Source organism: Filicampus tigris, chromosome 15, assembly GCF_054856515.1.
Source record: "Filicampus tigris isolate MCC_2025a chromosome 15, RoL_Ftig_1.0, whole genome shotgun sequence".
Classification (NCBI taxonomy): Eukaryota; Metazoa; Chordata; class Actinopteri; order Syngnathiformes; family Syngnathidae; genus Filicampus; species Filicampus tigris.
Window position 1 is genome coordinate 19,569,490 of NC_141231.1, and position 24,059 is coordinate 19,593,548.

The 24,059-nt window shown below is 46.0% G+C and overlaps 2 protein-coding genes across 6 annotated transcripts; both read left to right on the plus strand.

Moving 5' to 3' along the window:
- The first annotated feature begins 730 nt into the window (after positions 1-730).
- Positions 731-19,605, plus strand: zmiz2 (zinc finger, MIZ-type containing 2). Of its 5 annotated transcripts, none has more exons than XM_086053563.1 (19): positions 731-1,106; positions 3,577-3,659; positions 5,046-5,163; positions 6,424-6,644; positions 7,563-7,719; positions 8,639-8,941; positions 9,532-9,747; positions 9,923-10,006; positions 10,974-11,151; positions 11,538-11,679; positions 12,712-12,922; positions 13,002-13,107; positions 13,787-13,944; positions 14,452-14,519; positions 15,157-15,225; positions 15,294-15,553; positions 15,937-16,052; positions 16,954-17,112; positions 17,272-19,605. In XM_086053563.1, the coding sequence occupies exons 2-19, from the start codon at positions 3,610-3,612 to the stop codon at positions 17,377-17,379; spliced, it is 2,724 nt and encodes a 907-aa protein (XP_085909689.1). In that variant the 5' UTR covers positions 731-1,106; positions 3,577-3,609; the 3' UTR covers positions 17,380-19,605. The 5 variants fall into 5 exon arrangements, with proteins under 5 accessions (XP_085909689.1, XP_085909690.1, XP_085909691.1 ...); XM_086053564.1 differs by lacking the exon at positions 731-1,106 and adding an exon at positions 1,113-1,419; XM_086053565.1 differs by lacking the exon at positions 731-1,106 and adding an exon at positions 1,426-1,521.
- Positions 19,606-20,449: 844 nt separating this feature from the next.
- ppiab (peptidylprolyl isomerase Ab (cyclophilin A)) lies at positions 20,450-23,420 on the plus strand. Its single transcript, XM_086053568.1, has 5 exons — positions 20,450-20,761; positions 21,090-21,120; positions 21,532-21,620; positions 22,447-22,619; positions 23,070-23,420. Exons 1-5 carry the CDS (start codon positions 20,693-20,695, stop codon positions 23,203-23,205), a joined length of 498 nt encoding a protein of 165 aa, XP_085909694.1. The 5' UTR covers positions 20,450-20,692; the 3' UTR covers positions 23,206-23,420.
- The last annotated feature ends 639 nt before the right edge of the window (positions 23,421-24,059 follow it).

Consider the following 24,059-nt stretch of genomic DNA (forward strand, 5'->3'; position numbering starts at 1 on the left):
TCTCTCTCTCTCACACACACACACTCTCTCACACACACACACTTGTACAGAATATAACACGCGTCTACAAAAACGAAGCATACATGCACACACTTCTACAAACACCCTTGAAAGGACCGAAAACACACACAATTCAACATCACACTTACATGGGCTAAAGCACTACAACACACACACATTTGGAAGGACACTACACGGACACACACCTCAAAAGCAAGACACACTTGTAAGTACTACAACACACACAGCTCTACTAAAAAAAACATTTGTAAGGGCATAAACGACACATTGTTCTAAAAGACACACACACACCTCAACAAGACTGTTTACAGGATGTCACACGCTCACAAAAACACCCGATCGTGTACAAGAAGACATGCACACACACACTAGTGGGTCTACAGCACGCGTGGTCACAAACGCCTACAATAAAACACCCTCGTACGTACTACAACACAAATGCAAACGCGACACACACACACCTTTACAAGACACATACTTGTAAGGACTACAACACACGAGCGCGCTCACCCGCACACACTGTACGTGTGATGAGAACGGATCTTTGTTAACATTTTATTGGACGTACTTTTTTATTGTAATCCCCAAACTGTCAGTACCTTCCCAAGATGGCGGGGGTAAAGACGCACGGTTAGTACCTGAAGTTTCCTAGTGACGTCAGGCACACCGAGGAGGAGTAGGAGGGGCGAGCTGGTGGCGGTGACGTCATGAATTCATTATAGCTTGTCATTGTGCGATGGTCTGTTTTTACGAAAGTGAGCTCCGTGTCCTCGACAAGCTAGCTCTAATTGGCTCGCCGAGTTAGCGTAATTAAACGTGACGCCGACCGGAAGTGTTCAGTCGCCCGGATTTTAAAAGCTTGGACTGCGCCGCCTGGCTCCTCCTTGTGGACACAATGAGCGCCGAAAAGGGAGACTTTACGGCCAAACTTGACAGCTAGTTCAGCGTTAGCCGACTGCGACACCACACGAGCTAGCTAGCCTGCTATGCCGAGCTAACCTAAGCTAAGCTAAGGTAAACTAAGCTAATCTAGCTAGCTCGCCGAAGCGTCTGGCTTCGGGACGTGGACGCGCGCGTACAGACAGGTAAGATGCGTGGGAATGTCACGGCGGGAGCACGGCGGCTTTGGGCTCCCCGCGCACCCCAACGCCACGTTCGCGCGCACAGTTGCACGCGCCGTTACCCGGGTCGCGAGCACGCACGCACGCACCAGCCAGGTAGGCGGTACCGATCGCGTATGGTGCGTCGCGCAGCTCAGCGCCGCGTGCACGCCGCTTTGTTCCGTTGTGCCGCCGAAAGCCGCGAGCTCCCGTGGCGGGAAGGCCAGAAGGTGTGCGTGTGCACGTTGTGCACGTTGTGCACGTAGACGATGATCGCGGCCATCACGCGCAGGCACAGGTAATAGACTCCGAAGCGTGCGCGTGCACACACGTGCTCATTGTCTGGCGGATCCATGTCTGGCCGGGTCGTGCACAACAAGCGTGTTCATACGTGCAGCGGGTTCGTGTTGTTTTGTTTGTTTACGGGAATTGTTAGCGTTGTTTTGCGTTATTCTTTGTTGTTGTGTGCGTGGGCATCCGGCACCTGTAGCGCCTTCCACACGTGATATTGTGCGCGTGCGTGTGAGGACTGGATTTTTGCGTCCTTTCCGTGTGCACGTTCACGCACACACATTCACCTGACAATGTTCCATAATGTAGATGTCAAATGCCAAGTTTGCGTTATTAATTGTATTGATGATTGTGTCCAGTTAATTTCTTCCGTTTTCCTCCTCTTTGGAAAAGCAGAGCGCCACCTGCTGGTGAGGATAGTTACCGTGCACGGTTGTTCAACTTTGTGTATTCCAACTTGTCAAATCTTGGCACTTGTTTGAAATCCCATCCTGTGCTTGAAAGCCGAACCCCGGCATGGCATTGTAATTTGTGACGACCGCAAGTTGAGAGGTTGTGCCCTCCTGGCTGGCGTCGTCTTCGGATCGGGTGAGGGTTCACGCTCGATTGACGTTTAATGTCAAACTGATGACGCACAAAACACAAGCTTCATCGTTGTTTATTCAAACACCAAATGATCAAACAAACTTTGCAAGGCTGCCAGTCGTGCTAACATACAATGCCACCACAACACCACAAACGAGCTAGCGCTATCGATGATACGCTAATTGTAAACTTTCAAACAGCTGCTACTTTGAGCACACATGAAACAGCAAAATGCAGAGAGTGCACAACATTTGCCAGGCATATATTCTCTGAATTCACAGAAGCTTAGTAGAAGACCTTCTCTGCCTCACTTCTGCTAAGGGATGTTGTGTGGGTCATTGTGGACGTCTACTACACTGAAGCAGCACAACTCTAAATTTGGGCTTGCCTGTAAATTGTCAAATCCCATAAAAATAAAAAGGGGGCGTTGCTTAAAAATGGACATGAATGATTGACCGTGATGTAGCTAGCGGGGTTCACTGATGTTTGGTCATGTGACTTGAGGAGGCTCCTGACTTCAATTTTAGGGATGTGGCAGTACCACTTTTTCCAGTCCAAGGATCGGCGCTTCCATTTCATGGACTACTTGCTAATGCGAAGTACTGATGCTTGAAAACGCTGTGACATCTCGCAGTTGTGATGAAAATGAATTTTGTGTTCATCAGGTATTCTTCCAAAACACGACGCGCAAAGTTTTTCTCGCGTCACTTTTTTTTTTTCCAGTAAGGTGTCACTCGTGACGTTTTCACATCCAACTGCAGTTTTTTTTTCTCCGAGCCGTGCCACATGTTTCCCGTCATTCACTGCCAGCCCTCCCGATGCATATTTTGCACTTTTTGCTTTCATTGGCCGTGAATTGAAATGTAGCCTGTAGTGTTTCACTTCTGTGCTATCTCAGTCTGAGCACTCGCGGCACCCAGCAAAACGTGGACTAAGATGAGAGGCCAGGAAGAGTCTAGCATCGAAACAAGTCGCAATACAGATGGCATGTTGCCTCTGCGCGTTTGTGGCCCTTGACCCCGCCAGCGCTCAATTTATTTTATTGGACGTGCCAAGCCGCCTGGCTTCGTCCGTGGCACCTTTGCGAGGCTAGTGCGGCCTGCTCCAGATCGCCACATGGCAGACGTGGCTTCTACTCCGCCTGTCTGTAAGGTGTCTTCATTCGGTTGGTAAAATGGTACCGCTAGTACCTGTAGCATTTTTTTTTTTCAAGTAAAAGTACAGGTGCACATTATCGGATACTGATTCTGGTATTGACGTCTGTGCATCCCTGCTAAATTTACAAGAAGAAATGGCGGCATTAAATCAGAAAGTGTTTCCTTTTGAGATCAACAAGCTAAATTTAGCTCCACGCTTGCTGCACCCCCCCCCCCCCCCCCACAACGCAATTCCCCCCAGGCCCTCCCGGTCCCCGTGCGAGGAGGCAAGGACTCGTCGTGTCGTCGTACAATCAAACATGAAAGGCAGCGCGAGGGCGTCGCGTCGTCGTCGTCGTCGCCGCCGCCGCTGTCGGTGGTGACCATGACGACGCCAAAGTGGCTGACTGAACTTCTTCCTCCTTTGTGTTGATCTCTTTCAGGGGGGCTACCCCAGTCACCCCCATGCTCCTCCAATGAAACCCCTCAACTCCATGAAACGAGCCCCGCATCCCACTCCTCAAAGGTAGATGGACGCACGCGCACGCACAAGAGGGCCGTAATAATCCTCATTTAGGTCAGGAACACTTTGTACTTTGTATCTTCGTTTTGGCATGGCGTGTTCTTGACATGTTCACCGAGCTTTTGTACAAACGGTATTCTCCAGAATCCTGCTAGCAAACAATCATTCAGCAATGAAAATAATGAGTTACTTGTGGAAGAATAATTACAGGTTGACTCGATCCATTAAGGCCGGGAGTGCATTTCTACCACTAGAGCGCCGTTGCGTCGTTCCACCTTTCAAGCCCGGAGAGGGTAGATAGAAAGATACTTCTTTTTCTTTTCTTTTTTTTTTTTTTTAAATCCAATTATCGGTCTCTTAGCCAATGAAATGCATCAGAATATACTTGCGACGGTGTCTTGAGACCGCGGAGGATGTCCTGGAATTTTTCGTGCATTGATAGCGACGCAGACGATCTGAAATAAGTGACGGCGGTGAAAAAGACGACACGCTTGTGGACTTTGAAACAGTGGAACGAGTCGAACGTGATATATGTTTGGAGATAATGACGATAGCAACGTCTTTGTAACAGAATAGATTACGGTAATCACCATTGGATTTTTTGGAATGAGAAACAGTGCTTCTCTTGCACTGACACTTTATTTGTACATCTCCGGTTGAAACCATAAATGATGATGATGATAACAATAAACTCGGGCCTGTGTGAAAGCCACACGTCTAAACTCTCAAATTCGTTTGGAATGATGTTTCTAACTGCTACAGGGTCTGAGATATCAATTCTTTTGAAGGTGTTGGATTTCTGGGAGAAGCGCAGGTTTAAGAGGGTGATTGTAGACGAGTCACCCTTGAGTTTTGGGGAGATGTGGAGCCGAGGCGCTTTAGGCCTTCATGGGTTAATGGCCAGTTTGTATCTCATCCAACGTGTTGTCCTTATTTGATACACCAAGCCACCAGGAGGCAGTATTGCCCCTGCGAGGTCGTATTATATTGATCCACGAGGAGGAAGGCCGTGTGAACTTCCCATTGCTTAATGTGGTCTGCAGCAGTTTTCCAAAGAGGCGACTGGCTGGTAGACACAGTGAACGAGCCAAACGGATGCGAATTGGCACAAGTGTAATAAAGACAGCACAAAAAAATGTTTATTGTTGCGGTGCAATTGTGATGTGGCCGTTTCCTGTTGACATTTAGAAGCAGGAAGTGCCTGACCTTCATCCCCTGCCCGTTTCCGTACAAACGGGTCATAACCGTCTGCTGATTTTTAATGAGCAAATTCATAATTGCACTTTAGCACAGCTAGCGGGCAGACTGTGAGGTGGTGGTGTGAACAAACGCTAACGCCCGCCGCCGCCGCCTTCATGGCCTTTTTTTTCCCTCCGTCTCCCTCCTCAGCGGTGACGGCGCCTTCCTCCATGAGCCAGTCTCCTGGCAACCAACAGCCAATCAACACGCGGGATCTCTCTCTGTAGTAACCACAGTGTGGGGCGTGACCAATCCCACGCACAGCCAGGTGACATGTGACACTGCTTCGTCAAATGGCAAAGGAAAAGAAAACTGATATTAACATTTACTACTACCAAATGCATTTTTACGAAATGCCAACGAAGCTGGGAAAAATACAACCCGCGGGCCATATACAAAGAAAGCACGTGGCAGACCAGTGAAGAAAGGCTCATGTTGAAAGCTAGCATTGGAAACAAATGTCGAAGCGAATGTCGGCCAACATTGGCGGTCATGTTGCACTGAAATAAAAAGTAGCAAATTATTCTTTGCCCCTGATTTAAAATGCGGTAAACTAGTGTCATTTTCCGCTTTTCTTCGAAAATGGTAAAATAATTACGTCAGTTCAAAGGACTTTTTTCGGTGTGGGAAGCTAGCTAATTATTACACAAAGTGTATTGCTGCCATACCAGAAAATGAAAAAAACACAACATGATAAGCTTCATGTTGGCTTCTGCATTTGGCATAACACAAAACAATTACTTCTGGTTCAGGTCAATGGTGGAGGCTTTATTTCAAATCAAAGTTACTTGCTAGGTAACTATTAATACTGTCAGAACGGTCAAGTGTTTAAAAGGATTTAAGCTTTAAAAAGAAGACACACATAACAAGAAAGGGCTCCTTCAGTGACCTGAACCGGAATTAATTGCGTTGTTTTGTCATACCGTAGGCGGAAAGCCAATTTATCACGTTTTAACTTATCTTGTCGGAACCTAACTTTGGTTTCATTAGCGCTCGTGTTTGAAAAAAAATGCTGGAAGCTAACATTGAGCGCTAACTTGGGAAACCGACTTCAGAAACTAAAGTTGAAGCTAACACTGGAGGCGGCAATGGGGGCTAACATTGAAAGCTATCGTTTGAAGCTAACGTCAGAAGCCAGTATTGGTCTTTCTTCGCTGTACCATTAGTGGTAAGGTTGGGAGCTAACGTCACAGACTAACATTGGTAGTCTAACGTTAGAGGCAAGTTTGGAAAGTGACATTAGATGCTAATTTTGTCGCTAACTAAGCTGATGCCAAAAGCTGATATTATTTAGCCCTAATGTTAGTGGTCACATTGAAAGCCAACTGCAGAAGCTACAATGAACAATTTGATATACATTTTCAACTTTGCCTACGAATGAGGTGGCCCTTCTGTATACAGCACTTTCAATATCAAATGAGGTCCTTGAGTGCCAACTTCTTTGCCCACCTCCCGAGAATGCCATGTCCATGACATGTGTGTGTACCTAATAAAGTGTCCTGGGAGTGTAACCGTGTTTCTCTTGTAGGTGATCGGAGCGCCGGCCATGGGTCCTGGCGACAGCACGGGTGGTCACATGATGCCCGGCGTGGGAGGAGGAGGCGGCGGGCCCGGTATGGCCGGCGCCATGGGGCCGCAGTTCATGAGCCAGCAGGGGTACGGTGACGCCATATCCAAAGGCTACGGCCAGCCGCTCATGTACGGGCGCCCCAATGCGGCGTACAACCCTGCAGCGGCCTACGGCGGCAGGTACCATTCCCTACAACAAATGGGGGCCGGGTTCCTTGTAATGTGAGCGAGCACTGTATTGCAAGCTAAATTTGAACTAACATCAACCTTTAAGCTAACTACCTCACTAACTGGAATCAAGCATTGGAGGCAACATTGGAAGCTAAGTCGATTTTTTTTTTCTTCTTTTTTTATGGCTCTAAACGTTAGAAGGTGACACCGGAAATTATCATTTGAAAAGTACATTCGGAAGCGAATATTGGAAGCTAATGTAAAGGTTTAGGCTGCAAGTTGTTGGTCTTTCTTAGCTGGAACGTTAGCGACAGAGCTGGGGACCGGCCGCGACCCTCCACCCTTGACCTGGGTACCCTTCCGGCCACGACCCCCCGGCCATATTCGTAAACATTGTCGGCCCCCGCCCCGCTCCGACCTCCGTATTGTATTGTATTGTATAATTATTTGGGTCCGACAGACGACAAGTCTGCAAGCAACAAATGACCTATTTGCCACACTCCCCTCCTTTACACTTCCCTGCCTTCAAAATAAAAGCATGCCAGCAAACCGCTACACAGCGGGTTTGCTACGGCACGTTTCCGGAAGTAGGGAAGTGCATGATGTGCCAGTGTCATACTTGAGTGCTGCCCGCAGCTTGATTTTCCTACCGGACTCAATTTGTTTTGAAAGAAGCCTAAAAAGAAGCCTTTCACCGAGTAGGCCGAGATGAAATTTGGCCGCCTCGCGAGCACGTCACACGCACGAGGGCCGATTAGCGGGCCGGACGAAAATCCACTTCGGGCCATGCTTAGTCCAGCTATTTGTTTTAATTGATCAGATTGAAGTTACCATTGGGAGCTAACACAGGAGACTTGCAGTCTTCGTAGGTCGAACGTTGTTTCAGTTGGCTAGTGACTGTAAATATGACTTCTCCCCTCTGTGCAGTTACCCCGGTAACAGCGGTGGCATGGGTGTGCGCCCCCCGTCAGACTTCACCACCGCCGCTGCTGCCGCCGTAGCTGCCGCCACAGCTACCGCCACCGCCACCGCAACCGTGGCGGCAATCCAGGAGAAGCAGAACCAGGACATCAGCTATGCGCAGGTACTCAAACGCTTGAAGCCATAATATGAAACCCATACCCTTGTTTTAAACTGGCTTGAAACCCTTACCCAAACTTGGCACCCTAACCAATGTTTGAAATGCTGACCCAGGCATCAAACACTCATTTTAAACCTTAAAATTGAAACCTAATCTAGGTTTGAAACCTTAATTTGAAACCCTAAACTTTGCTTCAAATCCTAATTTGAAACCTTAACCCTTGTTCAAACCCCTAACAAATTTCTTGAAACCCTAAAATGAATCCATAATTTGAATATCTTGTTTGAAAAGCTAAATCCTGAGTTTAAAGCCCAAATTGGAACCACTATCTGTTCAGCCCAAACTTGAAACCCTAACCCATTTTAAAAACCGTAACCTTTGCTTGGAAGTCTAATTTGAAACTTTAATCCTGATAATGAAAAGATAGCCCTTGTTTTAAATCCCCAGTCCAGGTTTAAAACCCTCATTTGAAACCATAACTGAGTTCACACCATATTTTGAAACCTCATCATTCTTTTTAAACATAACCGATTTCTTGAAACCTATATTTGAAACACTAAACCTTGTGTAAAACTCTAAATCCAAGCTTGAAACCCTAACCTTTGTTTAAAACCCTAATCCCGGTTTGATGCTCTCATTTTAAACCCTAACCATGGCTTCTTCATACCTTAATGTAAAACCTCGACCATTGTTTTTCGGACACCAACCCTTGTTTGAAAGCCTACTATAAAACCCCAACTGTTGTTTAAAACCCTAAAACGTACTTGAAACCGTAACCTGGGCTTCACACCCTAATTTTAAAACTCAACCACTGATTCAAACCCTGATGGTGGCTGTAAAGCCTAGTTCATGTAATGGCCACCAGAGGGCAGCGTGGCCTCACGCTACCCTTCTTCACTCCATATTTTTTCTTTCCGGGCAGATGGGCGGAGCCTCCTCCTACAGCCCCCAATTCATGTCTCACGGGGGCCCTCACGTAGGCCCTCACGTAGGCCCTCACGGGGGCCCTCGCGCCCCCCCGGGCATGCACCAGGGCGGTATGGTTTCAAGCAGGCCTGGACCGGCGCCATCCTCTGGCGGAGGCTTGTATCCCCCCCACCATGGACACACACAGAAGATGCACGTTGGTGGCGGTGGCGGCGGCGGCGGAGGAGGAGGAGGAGCAGCAGCAAGCGGGGGATACCCTGGAGCAACGCAGGGACTCAAACGCACCTTCCACTCTGAGGTGAGAGCCCTACCCAAACCTTGTATAAACAGGCTTAAAATCCTCATCGAAAACCAGGAACAATTGTTTAGCACCTTAACCTTGGCCTCAGAGCATCATTTCAAACTGGAACTTTGGATCCACACTCTAATTTGAAAGCCTGATCCAGACTTGGAACCCAAACTTGAAATCTTAACCTTTGTTTAAAACCCTAACCCAGATTTGAAATCTTAACCCCTTCTAAAAAAAAATAACCCAGATTTGAAACCCTAATTTTAAAGCCCATTTTGCAAAACCATTCAAGTCTGCAATCATCAATGTAGCACTTATTACTCACCCAGTCTCGAAACCTTGATTTGAAAGCCTAACCTGGAATTCAAACAAACTTGAAACCTTGGCTTGAAACCCCAATTTCAAGCCCTAACCCTTGTGTCAAACGTGAAATCCTAATTTGAATTTGAAGCCCTAATGTGAAACACAAGTTCTTAATTCAAACCCTAATCCAGTCTTCCAACCCTAATTTGAAAACCTGGCCTCACCTTAGTTTCAGAGCTGAACACTTGCACGCAGCCCTAACCCCACCTAAGCTTGTTCTGACTCGTCCCGGGCAGTTCGGCGGCGGCGGCGGGGGCGGGATGTCGTCCATGTCGGCGTATCCGCAGCAGCCTCTGCAGTACCCACCCGGACCGCCGCAACGGTGCGCCCCCTCGCCCTCGTACCCGGCCGGCCGCATGCCCCCCATGGGCCAGTACGCCTCCGGGTCGCACAGCAACCCGCCGCCGTTCCCCGCCGGCGCCGGCCAGCCCAACCCGCCCCAGTACTACAAGGTAAAGGTCAGAAAATGACGCAATGTCAAGTCCTTTCCAATGCTCATGACAACAAATGAACGATCAATAAGCAACATTACTGTCACAAATTGTTGATATCACGCCAGAGGGCCCCGCAAATAAAATGTCCTGACGTTTGTGTTGTGACCTCTTTTTTTGGGCATCCGGTCTTCAGTCAGAAGTGTTTAATGGGCAGACAAGCCTGCCCCCTGCAGGCCCGGGAGGATACAACGCCTTCACTCAGGCGGCGGCCAGCGGGGTGAGTGGCGCCAAACGTTCAATAGGAAAGTCAAAAAGCATTCTTGTTGCTGGGCGACGTGGCCCTAAAAGAACATTGGAAAGTTGCTCCTCACAAAATTCCCATTTTAAACAATTGTCACATTTGGAAAACAAAGCACATTGACAATGTTCTAAACACATCTTGAGACGTGTTTTCCCTTTGGGATTTTTTTTTTGTATTTCAACTGATGCCAAACGGGGTTAGGGTTACGTTTTTTCCAGGAAAGGTTTCTTTTTTTTTTTTTCTCCTTCCGAGTATTAGCTGAATGAACTTTTGTGGGTTTTTTGTCTCAATAGACAAAAAGAAAATGAGATTAGTTTTTCTTTTCACCACTTACTTTCAGGCATAATGGCAAGCGTTTTTTTTTTTTTTTTTTTTTGCGTGTTGCTCTTTTTTGTTATGTAATTACTCGTTCCTTCAGTTTCCCTTGTGAAATGCCGTTGCCTGAAATAAAAGAATAATGACAAAGTTTTTCTTCTGGGGGAAAAAATATTCCAATTTTTTTCAAAACATGATCAAAACTTTCTAGTAGAGGTTCAACGATGAATCGGCATCTTATCAATTATCAAATGAATCGCAAATATTGATCAACATTTATGCCTATTTTCCGACCAGTAAGTGAATCATAATGAATGTATGCTTGTGCACTATCAATTTGAAATAACGTCTTGTAAGTAATGCACATCAGGATAAGACGTGCTTTTGACTGTGGAAGCCGGTTAAAAAAAAACAACCAAAAAACGGTCCTCGTGATGGGGGGTGGGAAAAGCAAATGTGAAATGAATGGTTGAATTAGCCAGCCGCAGCTCAGCGCAGCCACAGCTCAGCGCAGCCGCAGCTCAGCGCAGCCGCAGCTCAGCCGCAGCGAGCGCTACGTTTGCACGTGCTTGTGCCTCAGCTTGCGCTCATTCGAGTGTAACGCTGGACCGTGGTCTGCGCTCGTCAGCCCGGCCGGGGCGGAGGGATGCCCGTGTACCCCAGCTCCCCCATGGGCGGCAACCCCACGCCTCCCATGACTCCTGGCACCTCCATGCCGCCCTACCTCTCCCCAGGCCAGGACAGCAAACCCCCCTACATGGCCGCCGACGTGAAAAGCAACATGGGTGGCCCGCAGACTGCCACAGGTGAGTGAGCTGTTGCACATCGCAGGACTTTGATGACATTTTTCATGACAATATTAACACTCCGTTTTGATTTCCTCTTGGCTTTGGTTTTCAAAGGACTTTTTGGAGCAGGTTTGCTCCTTTTTATTTTTAGGGGTCTACTTCACTGTAGTTTTTGTTGTCATTCCCTAATCATGAGATCGACATTCTTGGTGAGAAGTGAACTGTACTATAATTTCATGTATTTATTTATTTTCTTCCGAGGCCGCCACGTCGTGCCGTTTTTTTTTGTTTGTCCCCCCCCCCCCCCCCCCCCCCCCCCCATTGGCGCCTGGACCGGCTCCCCAATAGCGTAGACGTGGTGATCAGAGTGCCGAGTGTTGTGGTGCTGTTTGTTCCCGGTCAAGGTAACCCCAGCGACGACCTCCGCCTGACCTTCCCGGTGCGGGACGGCGTGGTGTTGGAGCCTTTCCGACTGGAGCACAACTTGGCCGTCAGTAACCACGCCTTCCAGCTTCGAGACTCCGTCTACAAAACGCTCATGATGAGGTCAGCCTCTCCGCCGCGTTCACTTTGGAACTCCGGCTGCCGTGTCATGAGCTGCCATTCCGTTGCCACGCTCCAAATGCGCTGCGCTACGTTGCGCTTGACCCCAACTTTGACGCAATACGATCCGATCCGATCCGTTCCAGTTACGACCCAATGCGTTTCGATGATGACGTGATGCCATTAGCTGCGGTGACAATGCGCCACCATACAATTTGCCCTACTTACCATGCCATCGACTGCATTTGCGATCAGGCACGATTATGGTTCGTTCCAAATGCGATGCAATCCGAAAGGATTCGTTGTCATTTTGACGTTAAACATATTGCCCTCCAATCGCGATTCGACATGTTGCGATTGCCCCCAATTTGTATTCGACAGCATATGGTTAGCTGCAATTATGTCGCGATGCAAATCACCCCAATTGCAATATGATTCACTTGAAGTTTGATGCGACGAATTCGCAGCAATTACGATGCATTTCGACGATGTCATTCGATTCGATCGCGACGTGATGCGATTGGGACGAACTTCATGATCTTTCAAGCGCTCAGAGTAAATCCTAATGCTATCAAACATCCCTCCTTTTTTTCCCCCCCATAACTATGATGAAGGCCTTTAAAAGCATTTGTAAAATCAATTTTTCCAAAATCTTGTTGTTGTGTCTAAGGCTGTGGGGGTTCTAGTTTAACTATTTTTACATCAGCAGGCGCTGTTCATCGAAGCGCATTAACACTGTGCAGAAGCCACGGCACACATCTGATCTGGCTCGGCACACGGCAGTGAGAGCTCAACGTGCCGTCCTCTCACCTCGTCTTCACAAATACGCGCAAACCACACACACACACACACACACACACACGCGCGCGCGCGTAAAGATAATGGCGAAAAACACCGCAAAACGTTGACAATTGATAGAAATTCTCTGAAGTAAAACGGCTTGAAAACAATGGCGCTGGGCATGACGCCGTATGAGATTTTACCGGAAATACGTCACACCACTCGGTGCACATAGTCCACTGCCGCCCTCCGCAGGCCAGATCTGGAGCTGCAGTTCAAGTGCTACCACCACGAGGACCGGCAGATGAACACCAACTGGCCCGCCTCGGTGCAGGTGAGCGTCAACGCCACGCCCTTGTCCATCGAGCGCGGCGACAACAAGACCTCCCACAAGGCCTTGTACCTCAAGCAAGTGTGCCAGCCCGGACGCAACACGGTCCAGATCACCGTCACCGCCTGCTGCTGCGTAAGTCTGGCTAGCAAATTACAAGGAGGACGGACGGCCGTACTTGAAACGCCAGCAAACGTGCGTTCCGTTTCCGCAGTCCCATTTGTTCGTGCTGCAGCTGGTCCATCGGCCCTCCGTCAGGTCGGTGCTGCAAGGACTGATGAAGAAGCGGCTGCTGCCCGCCGAACACTGCATCACCAAGAGTGAGACGCAACGCACGCTCAACGCCGCTATCGTTTACGGCGCACGCGGCAGCAGTCCACGGATTCACTTCCGGTGGTGACAAAATGGAGTCGAAATGCACGTTGACGCGATTGCCTAATCGTGGATGATTGTCATACCAATCAAAGTGGAGGTCAAAGCCCACGTTTTCTTGACAAAATGATGTTCGCGGCGCCGCCACTAATCACAAACGCGTCTTAGGTTACGTTTTTCTGTCTTGAATTAAAATGCTAACTCATTCTACCGGTCCAAAAGATGACCACAATATTTACTTTTGTCAACCATAATACACACTTTTGTCGAGGAAAATATGCCTTTTGTACGTACTTAGATATTTTTGCTTTTTGTGGAAATTGTAGCTGTGGCCTACATGTTTTGAAATTAGCAGTAGTGACAAAAATCACTTGAAAATATTGCCTGTGGCCTACCCAAGTTGACACTTTTCCTTACTGCCACCTACAGGCCAGGAGGCGACAATTCACTCCAGGTTCTTTTCAATTACCTGGGGGGGGAAGCCTTTTGTATTTGACATGACTTTTTTTGTTACAACAGGTGTTGACCTGTGTCCTCCAAATGTGCAATGAGCGTTAGTGCCACCTACAGGACAGGAGTGGCCCAGTAACAAGCGAACGGATGATGTCATTGTGTGCTGTGTTTCAGTCAAGAGAAACTTCAGCAGCGGCACCATCCCCGGGACCCCCGGGCTAAACGGAGAGGACGGCGTGGAGCAAACGGCCATCAAAGTCTCGCTCAAGTGTCCAATCACCTTCCGGCGCATCCAGCTGCCGGCGCGAGGACACGACTGCCGCCACATACAGGTTCGGACGTGACTCCAATGCTCCATTCGCACACGCCTTGAAGCGCTTGTCCAAAACGGCGCCTTGATGCCTTGGAACAGTTCTTGGAAGAAAAAAAAAAAGAGACTTCAAGCAGTTTAATGCCGCTCCCAGTTGAAGTCAAGCTAAACATAAAATAGAGTTGCATGCATATTGTGTATCAGAAAACATCACATAGCTTTGCCTAAGCCGAGTCCACTTAGCTTAATGCTAATTAACGCTTGAAATGATAATAGCAGAGGCGCCACAGTCCCTCCGTGGAGTATATCCCAATGTCTGTATTCTACTGCCCCCAGGTGGCCATGGCAAGCACCTCGGGAGCAGTGCCGTGGCCAGTGAATGAAAGGAAAACATTTGCAAAAACTCTTTAATTCTTGACATTCTATTTGTTTATATCATTACTGCGTGCTTTAAAAAAAAAAAAAAGGTACAATTTTACAGACGCAAAAGACAGTTTTTGTTTTTTCCGCTCTCCACGTCTCTTTGTAGTGTTTCGACCTGGAGTCGTACCTGCAGCTCAACTGTGAACGAGGAACGTGGAGATGTCCTGTCTGCAAGTAGGTGCCCATGCAACATGATGAGGATGAGGATGAGGATCAGGCCTTTTCTGGGCTCAAATTGAGGCGGAGATGTTAGGGCCCCACTGATATGGATTTTTTGTTTATTTATGTTTTTAAGGCTGATTCCTAAACTACAGATAAATTATTAACTAGACCATTCATTAAACCAATACATCAGGACTACTGTCCGTTGATATGTAGAACACGAACGATATGTGTTCTAGGTGGAATGTATGACTATGATATCTTTAGTATTCAAGTTTACAACAAAAAGAAAATCGGCACATTTTTATTTTGGGGTGGATGTTGTGGTCATTTGCTGGAATGTCTCTTCATGTGTAAAAAAAAAAAAAAAAACCCCAAAAAAACGTTGTTTTCAAAAATTATTTCCTTGTTTATCATTGTTTTTTTTAAATTTATTGTGGGACGCAAGGTTTATGCCCATTTATGTTGTAATGTGTTCATTTGGAAAAGAACAAAAATGGGCAAATTCATGGCAATTTTAAAAGGGCTAGATTTATCGGTCGGTCCCGAAAATAGATTTTTCATAAGGTCTGAGGTTTTGGATCCAAACGCGGCAGGAAAACGGAGGCGAGTGACCATGACGTGACGGTGCGCGCTGCTGTCGTTTCAGTAAGACGGCTCTGCTGGAGGGTCTGGAGGTGGACCAGTACATGCTGGGGATCCTGGTCTACATCCAGAAGTAAGTGCGCGTCCTTCTCTGGAATCGGGCAAACTTGCGCTCGCTCATTTGCCACGTGGCTCCGGCAGTTCTGATTACGAGGAGATCACCATCGACCCGCTGTGCGGCTGGCGGCCGGTGCCGGTCAAGCCCGACCTGCACGTGAAGGAGGAGCCCGACGGGCCGGCGCTCAAACGCTGTCGCACCGTCAGCCCCAGTCACATGCTGCTGCCCAACGTCATGGAGATGATCGCCGCGCTGGGGCCCGTCTCCTCGCCGTACGCCGGCGCCGTGCCGCCGCCGCCGGCCTCGGGCGGCGGCAGGGCCAGCCCCGACTACAACAGACCCGGTGAGAGAAAATGCACTGGTTTTTTTTAGTTATTTTTAAAGAAGGTAACTTATTTCTTTGTTTTTTTTTAATCTTGGAAAAGAAAAATCAAAATTCTCTTGAAAAAAAATACTGTATTGTTAAATGTTTTCCCCTCAATAAAACATTTTCTTTTTCTGACCCCCCCCCCACCCTCCAGAAAATTGTTACTTTAAAAATAGCACTTTAGAAAGTCAAGTCACCTAGTAAGTAAAAAAAAATGTCCTGAAAGAAAGAGAAGAAAAGAAGCTTTCAAGTTAAGTTGCACGATGAGCCTTTTGATGCTCCGTGACCCGCAACGCTCTTCTTCTTCTCCTTCTTCTTTTTCTTGTCTTTGTTCTGACCTTGTTGCCGTTTTTCCTCAGGGAGCCGAGGCTTCGCCAGCCAGTCGGGTTTCCCCGAATTCCCCAACACTCCCGGCACGCCGACCCTGGGGGAGTACCCTTCCTCGGGTCCTCCGCTGTCCTACCAGCCCGAGCAGGTGAGCGAACCAAGCGCGCTCTTACGCAAGACGCGCGTCGAGCGTGTTGACGCCTTGGGCCGTGCTGGCGTCATCTTTCCCAGCGCTTGAAAGAACAGACGGCGCTCGGTGCGTTACGTGAGCGCCACGTTTTACCGCCAGCCGTGCGGGCGCGCTCTTGCGTGCTGCTATAATAACGTCCTCTTCCTATTATGATCATTATTAGGAAACGCACACCGGGAACATTTCATCTCAAGACGGATTGAAATGGTGTCCTTACGGCGGTTTGTTTACAAGTAGCATCCGTTTTTCAGTTTGCCGCTTCCCACGTCACTCTCCAGGGCAGACGCGCATTCAAAGTCACAGATACTGCAGTGAGAATGCGACCCCAAGTGGAGAAAATAAAGCTACTCTAGTACTGGTGTTGTTGTTAGTAACACTCCTTTCTGTGGTGTCAATTCTTTGGAAAACAGTGATTTTCACTTTTAGAGGCTCGCAAAGTTCAACTTGAACTTTTGCTAGCTTAATGCTAACATGAAATGTGAATTGCCATAGACCGGCTAACAAAAATTAGCATCATCACTGCAGTAATTCTAAACGATGCCGTGAAATTGTTGTCGCAACCCTTTTGCTCCGAATTGGGACTTGCCTGATTTCAATAAATAGAAAAAAATACAAAATTGAGAAATAATATCTTTTTAAATGTTAGCTTCCAAATGTATCGTATAGCGAGGGTTGACTGTCTTTCCAATGGAACAGCTGACTGTCTCTCCCTGCTGCCTCGTTAGTGGCGCCGAGAGCCACTAAGGGAGCATTCATGGCCCGTTTGGCGACTCGGCGATTGTCGCGCGCAGCTGCTGGCCAACTGTCGCGCCGCAATCCTTGATTGCGCAATCCCGCGCTTGCCTTTGCACCCGGCCAGGCGCCGCACCCGTCCCACAATGCCTTGCTGCCGCAGCACGCCAACCAGAACCTCGGCGAGGAGAGGAGCGCCGCCGCTTCCCACAATGCGCGGCTGCACGCCGAGGGCTCCTTCGGTCTGGGGGGCCCCCCGGGAGAGGCGGCCGATCACTCGCTGGACGTGAGCCACTTGCTTTTGTTCACTTGAACTTATTTGAAGTTGACTCAACTCGTCCATTTTGTTCCTTCTAAAAACAACCTCACTCAGCGGACACAAATTGACTGCTTGATTGTTGTGCTACATTTTTGGGGGTGACTTTGTCCAACTATTTTTTTGTAGCTTCTGCCCGAGCTGACCAACCCGGACGAGCTGTTGTCCTACTTGGGTCCTCCCGACCTGCCCAGCAACAGCAGCGACGACCTTCTGTCGCTCTTTGAGAACAACTGAGCGCCTTTCACCTTCTTCTTCTTCTCCTTCTTCTTCTTCTTCTTGGTCCTCTGTTGTCGTCGTCTTCTTCTTTGTCGTCTTCTTTGTCTTGGCTGTCGTCGTCGTCGTCGTCTTCTCCTCCTCAATTTGTCACTCGGATCCTTTCACGTAACATGCGAAGACCGCAGCGTTGGTTGCGTCACCGAGAGGAAATGTTGAATGTGTCCAAATTGCTGCCATTTGTCCTCACTAGTTAAACAGTTGAGCGCACTAGTTGAACAACTGTTACTAGGAACATTTTCCACCCCAAGCGCCACCTTTGGCCTTCTAACATGCCTTTAAGGCGTACTAGGAAACTGCTGTGCTGCAGTACGAATACTATTAGGCCCCGCGGGGGCCGCCGGAGAGGCACCCGATCACTCGCTAGATGTGAGCAGCTTGACTTTATTCCATTTAGTGACGTGCTTATTTGAAGTCGACTCGGCTCAACTTTGTTTCTAGAGCACTTGGGAAACGACCACTGTTGTTCTAGCGGTGCCCTGAATTGTGGAAAGCTGTTCATTTGCTATCCTTGCTATCGTGCTTAAGGTCCACGTATACCGCTACACTCTTTGTCCTCACTAGTAGGACACGTTTGGCACACTAGTAGGGACGGCTGCGTGTTACTAGTGAGGCAAAACTCCGCACTAGTTGACAACTGGCATACCAAGGAAATGGAATCAATGCTCGAATGGCTTTCGAGCAACGAGCTTAACGCTAACAGAAAATGCCCAATGAAATGCTTTGGACCGGCTCATGAAAACTAGCTTAGATGTTACAGGCGCGATCAACGATACCGTAGTACAAATGTGACGCACGGTACTACTGCTCAAGTGCACAACTCAAATACTGCTCGTGACATTGGAAAATTCTTCTGGTTGGCATCTAACAACTTGACGAGTTGTACTAGTGGCACACAGATGACAACTGTTTTTGCCTCACTAGTAATATGTACAGTAGTGGACCTACGAGCGTGCCAACATTGTTCAGAGGTGTCCAGAAAGTCAAAAGCCTGCCACAGCTTGGCTTTTTAGCCGCTGGTGCTACCACTCAACCAGCAAGTCAACAAGCTCCCCCAGTAGAGCGGAGTTGACTTTCTCCACCTGGATTTGCCACTACCGACGTGGTTCTCCTAGTGTGTCGAACATTTCTGTTACTAGTGCGACTATTTTTTAATCCCCCCCCCCCCCAATACTTAGTGCCACTTTTGGCCTACTAGTACCAAGGTTATCAAATACATGCTGGAACAGCTTTTGTGCACTCCTAGTACTACACGAAGATGCTTACTAGTAAAATGTTGCCACTACTTGTGCTTGTAGTACGACGTTGTCAACTAGTGCGCAATTTTGCCTCGCTAGAAACATGTACTTGCCCTACCAGTGTACCAAATGTGTTTCTTAAAAGCGGTATGAGCGTTTATTCCTTGATATCCATCTTAAGGTCAATGCACTATTAGGATTCTGTCCTCACAAGGAGTACCACTTTGACATACTAGTAGGACAAGTACATGTTACTAGTAAGGGCAAACTCCGCCCTAGTTGACAATTGCAGAGTACAAGCACAAACAGACATCGAATTTCCATTTCTAAATTCCATTCTACATGTCGTGGTAAGTCATGCTACTCGCTCACATCTCGCACGTCACTAGTTGTACTAGTAGTGTGCAGTTATTAAGTAGTTCACAATTTGCCTCACAAGTAAGATATATTTGTCCTCCTGGCTATATAGTGTGCTAGTACATGGACCTTAGGTGAGTATTAAGGCCAAGGAATAAATGCTCAAACAGCTTCCCATATTTGAGGTGAACGTTTTGAACCACTGAGACGACGCCCACATTCCATCATTCCGGTCTGTCGTGGGAAAATTTCCATGTCTTCATCACAGTACCTTTTTTCTTCTTCCTGTTCATTATTCTTCCGTGTTTGGCCCCCGTCTTTTTTCTAACCGACACTTTGAGGTTCCGAAAACGACAACAACAAAAATGTTGACTTTTATTTGGGGTTGAAAAAGTGACTATTGAACTGCAAATTTACTAGAAAACACGTTTTTAAGATGTAAACTATTGCACATATTTTGTAACACACATTTTAATTGCCATTGTTTTCTATTTATTTTGTAATCATTATTATCGTTGATTGTATCTGCGATTGCTTTGTTCATTTGCTGGAGCTGGACGATGAGGATTAAAACCACCATTATTTCAACAAATGTTTTATTTTTGTTGCCTGCAGTTTAACCTGAGCAATCAGGACCACATGAGGACGGCGAATAATCACTTTGACCACAGATGCCAGTGCAACACTTTGCTATAAAAAAAAAAAAATATATATATATATATATATATACACTGTATATATGTGTATATACTGTATGTATGAAATCAAGATCGAATTGTTTTTCATCCTTTATTAACACATACCAGAATGCATTTCCCCATAAAACATTAGAATTAGAAAATGATCAAACAGCATACACCAAACTGTGCAGTGTAACAAAAGTAAAAACAAGGAAAAACGAATGATTGAAATAATCAAAAGTGAATCCATTGTTGCTTGTCATTTCACCTGTGTATTTCTTTAAAACGAGAAAGAAAAGTTAGGCTTCTTTCTTTGTTTTTGCCATGATCATTTTAATATAAAACATCAAATGCGTCATTAGCATTTTTTTTTAAAGTAAAATAGGCCCTAATCTTTGTGGAGGACCAAAACTACCGAAATCAATGATAGACAGAAATGAAAAGAAAACCATATATATATATATATATATATATATGAAATATAAATAAATTGATATTTAACTATACATTTTATGTATTTATTTTGCTATTTAGTTTTTATGTTTTGCATTTAGTTTTACTTTTATTTTGTATATATATATGTATATATATATGTACGTGTATATGTGTGTACGTGTATATGTATATATATATAAAATAAGATTATATGTATAGGTTTTTTTTCCACTTTTATTTGATTATTTTGGCAGTTTTGGTCCTCCATAAATCTTTGTGGTTTGCACGTGAACTACAGGTACAGGCTGTCCAGTTGCTAGCACCGCCCGCACGGACTGTTCGGACCGCAAAACTGAGCGTCACGTTTTCACTCCCTAAGCCCGCCCACCTTTTTACGCTATTGGTAAATTCTCTGCGAGGACCCGGCTGCGATTGGCTTCTGATGACGGTGACGTCGGATCAGGTTAGGATAAAAATAGTCCCGCATAGATTCTGTTGTCAGATTGTACATTCTCGTTCAAATCTAATAACTATAAAGTCCTCTTTTTTCCGCCCTCAATTAAAATGTCAAACCCCGTAGTTTTCTTTGACATCGCCATTGCTGACGTCAGCGCGGGCAGGATCACAATGGAGGTAATTGAAGTGATTGTTTTCCCACGTCTTTATGGATTTTTTTGGTCCAAAAGTCCATCGTAATTAGGTCGCGTGACGTACTGCAGATGTAGTTTATATTTTTTTAAGGCAAAATATAGCAGCAGCTGGAAGAAATATTGAAGCATCCAGAAGCTTTATTCATTGTCATAAACGTGAAAAGGTGACGTCATGTGTCCCATGCAGTGGAGAAAACGTACCCATATTGGTCATTTCAAATAAATAAAAGCCACATATTTGTCGTTCTGATAATAAGAATGATAATAATAATAGCGATGATGAAAATATGAATTTGTGTTTTGTGTTGCAGCTTTTCGCAGACGTAGTTCCAAAGACTGCTGGTAGGTGAACGTCTGCCTCTGCATGACCGACTGTCAATCAGGACAGCAAGAAGAAAGCAAAAATGTCAACGGGGGCTAGAAAGCAAGATTGCGCTATCAGTCTATGCATATGCGCAAAATCAACCCGAGCGAGTAACGTCATTCCGTCATTTTGTTGCTACAGATTAGATTGGCACGGCAACACGTTGAGGCTCAAATCTGATTGGAGAGGGGGAAAAAAAACAAACACACGCACACACACACAAAACAGCAGCATATGTACACACAGTTCCGCCGAGAGAAGCGAATCAAAAATCGGGAATATATGAATCCCTTTTTTTTTTCACGGAGCAAGATTTCATGTTTGGGCTGTCAAAGAAGAACGAAGACCCAAAATGGCCACGGTGTTGATGGACGCTTTTTGATTGGCAGAGAACTTCCGGGCCCTCTGCACCAACGAGAGAGGTTTCGGCTACAAGGGTTCCACCTTTCACCGCATCATTCCCAAGTTCATGTGCCAGGTACGGTCTCTTTAGAGAACTTCGGGCTGCATTTGAAGATCCATGAACGAAGGCTGTCAAAAGAGCCTTCAAACGTCACCTCTTTTTCTTGGCTCGCTACTACCCTTTCATATCGCCGGGTTGCAAAAGTGTTTGCATGCCTTCTAATGTGTCCTTCTTCATGTTTTTTGTTGTTGCTACTATCCTTCAATTCCATATTTTCCAACATTGCTTGCGCGCCTTCAAATGTGTTCTTCTTTCAAATGATTTATCAAGATGTGCATCCTATTGTATTCTATTCACCACTGTCCTTCAATACCACTTGTAGTCCTTTTATCCGTCTGTCTGTCTGTATGTGCCGCTTCTCTTCCTCAATACTATTGATAGCTCAAGATTGTTTGCCTGCCTTCAAATGCACTCTTCTTTTGATCTTTTCATCAAGATGCTATCCTTCAATACAACTCACAGCTGAAAATTGTTTATATGCTTTTAAATGCGGCCTTCTTGTCATGTGTTATGTCTTTTAAGACGCATAGTCCAAGGTTGCACGAGTGCCTTCAAGGCCCAACTTTTTTTTGAATCTTTCCATGTTTTTGGAGGCTTTTTCACTAATATCTTCCAGAGTCCAAGATGGTTTGCATGCAGTCAAGTCCAAACATTTTTAAAAATCTTTTACTTGCATTTATGAATTTGCTCCTTCACATCCTTCGTTCCATATTACAAGCTTGTTTGCTCCCCTTCAAATGCAGCCTTCCTTTAGTCTCGTCTGTTTTCATGACGGGACTGCGTAGTTTTGCAGCCCCTCTCGTGGCAATGCGGCTAATGCTAACATTTTGGCGCGGCGCAGGGCGGCGATTTCACAAACCACAACGGAACGGGAGGGAAGTCCATCTATGGCGAGTCCTTCAATGACGAGAACTTCAAGCTGAAGCACAGCGGCTTTGGAACGCTTTCCATGGCCAACGCCGGACCCCATACCAACGGCTCGCAGTTCTTCCTCTGCACAGACAAAACCGATTGGTGAGTGCCCACACCAATACGCACGCAAGCCCTTTTTTTCGAGAGGAAAAAGAAATCATTGTCAATTCCTTTTATTAAATTGCTGACGGAGGTGGCGCTAATGCGTACAAAGTATTTGCCAACCCCCAAAAGGGGGTTGAAAAAAAAGAAAAACAAGTAGTAGTCGGTCGGCTCCAGCACATCCGCGACCCGTCAGGAGACGGCTGGATGGAAAAAAAACCCTCAATGTACAAGAATAAGTGTCGTTTAACTGGAATTGCAGTTTTTCAAGAAAGCTTCTATTTCAGGAACAAAGAAAAGAACAAATCAGATATGATATCGATCCGTATTTATTTGTACGGTGCGTAAATTGTGAAATATTGCTACGCTCCCAAGTCACCTCCCAGTTCGGACTTTTTCCTCCTAAAAGCAAATGAAGACTGCGTTGCTTTTGTGTCCGTTTGCTTGCAGGCTGGACGGCAAGCACGTGGTGTTCGGCAAGCTGCTGGAAGGCATGGACGTGCTGAAGGCCATGGACAAGCAGGGCAACAGAAATGGGACCCCCAAAGCCAAGGTGGTCATCACTGACTGTGGCCAGCTCAAGTAGCGCCAGAGCGCCCGCCGGTTCGCTCGCCCGCCCGCTCGCCCGCTCGCTCGCTCGCTCTCCTCTTTCCACAAAATCACCTCAGCTCTTTTGCTTCACGTTGTCGTCTTCGCCGCCGGACGTGGGAAAGCCTTTTCCTCCTCACTTTCGCCAAGCAACAAAATGCTCGTCAAAAGGTGGCACATGGGATGTTTGGGGGAATAAAATATTCTATATTATTCTTGGGTTGATCTTTTTTTTTTTTTTACATTCAATTTGCATTTAATAAAAGAACAAAATAAAATCAAGAAATAATCTTTCCCTGAAAAAAAACTCAAACTTTCAATATTTCCTATATCAAGAATACTTTACTGTTTTTAGTTAACATTTTTTCCCCCCCCCCCAAAAAAATGAAGGAATGAGCACTGCACCTGGCAAACCACTAAAGGCCCCTATATATACATATACATATGATATATATGTATATATACATATAAATATGATATATATGTATACATATATACGTATATATATATATGTATACATATATACGTATATATATATGTATACATATATACGTATATATATGTATGTATACATATATACGTATATATATGTATGTATACATATATACGTATATATATGTATGTATACATATATACGTATATATATGTATGTATACATATATACGTATATATATGTATGTATACATATATACGTATATATATGTATGTATACATATATACGTATATATATGTATGTATACATATATACGTGTATATATGTATGTATACATATATACGTGTATATATGTATGTATACATATATACGTGTATATATGTATGTATACATATATACGTGTATATATATGTATACAT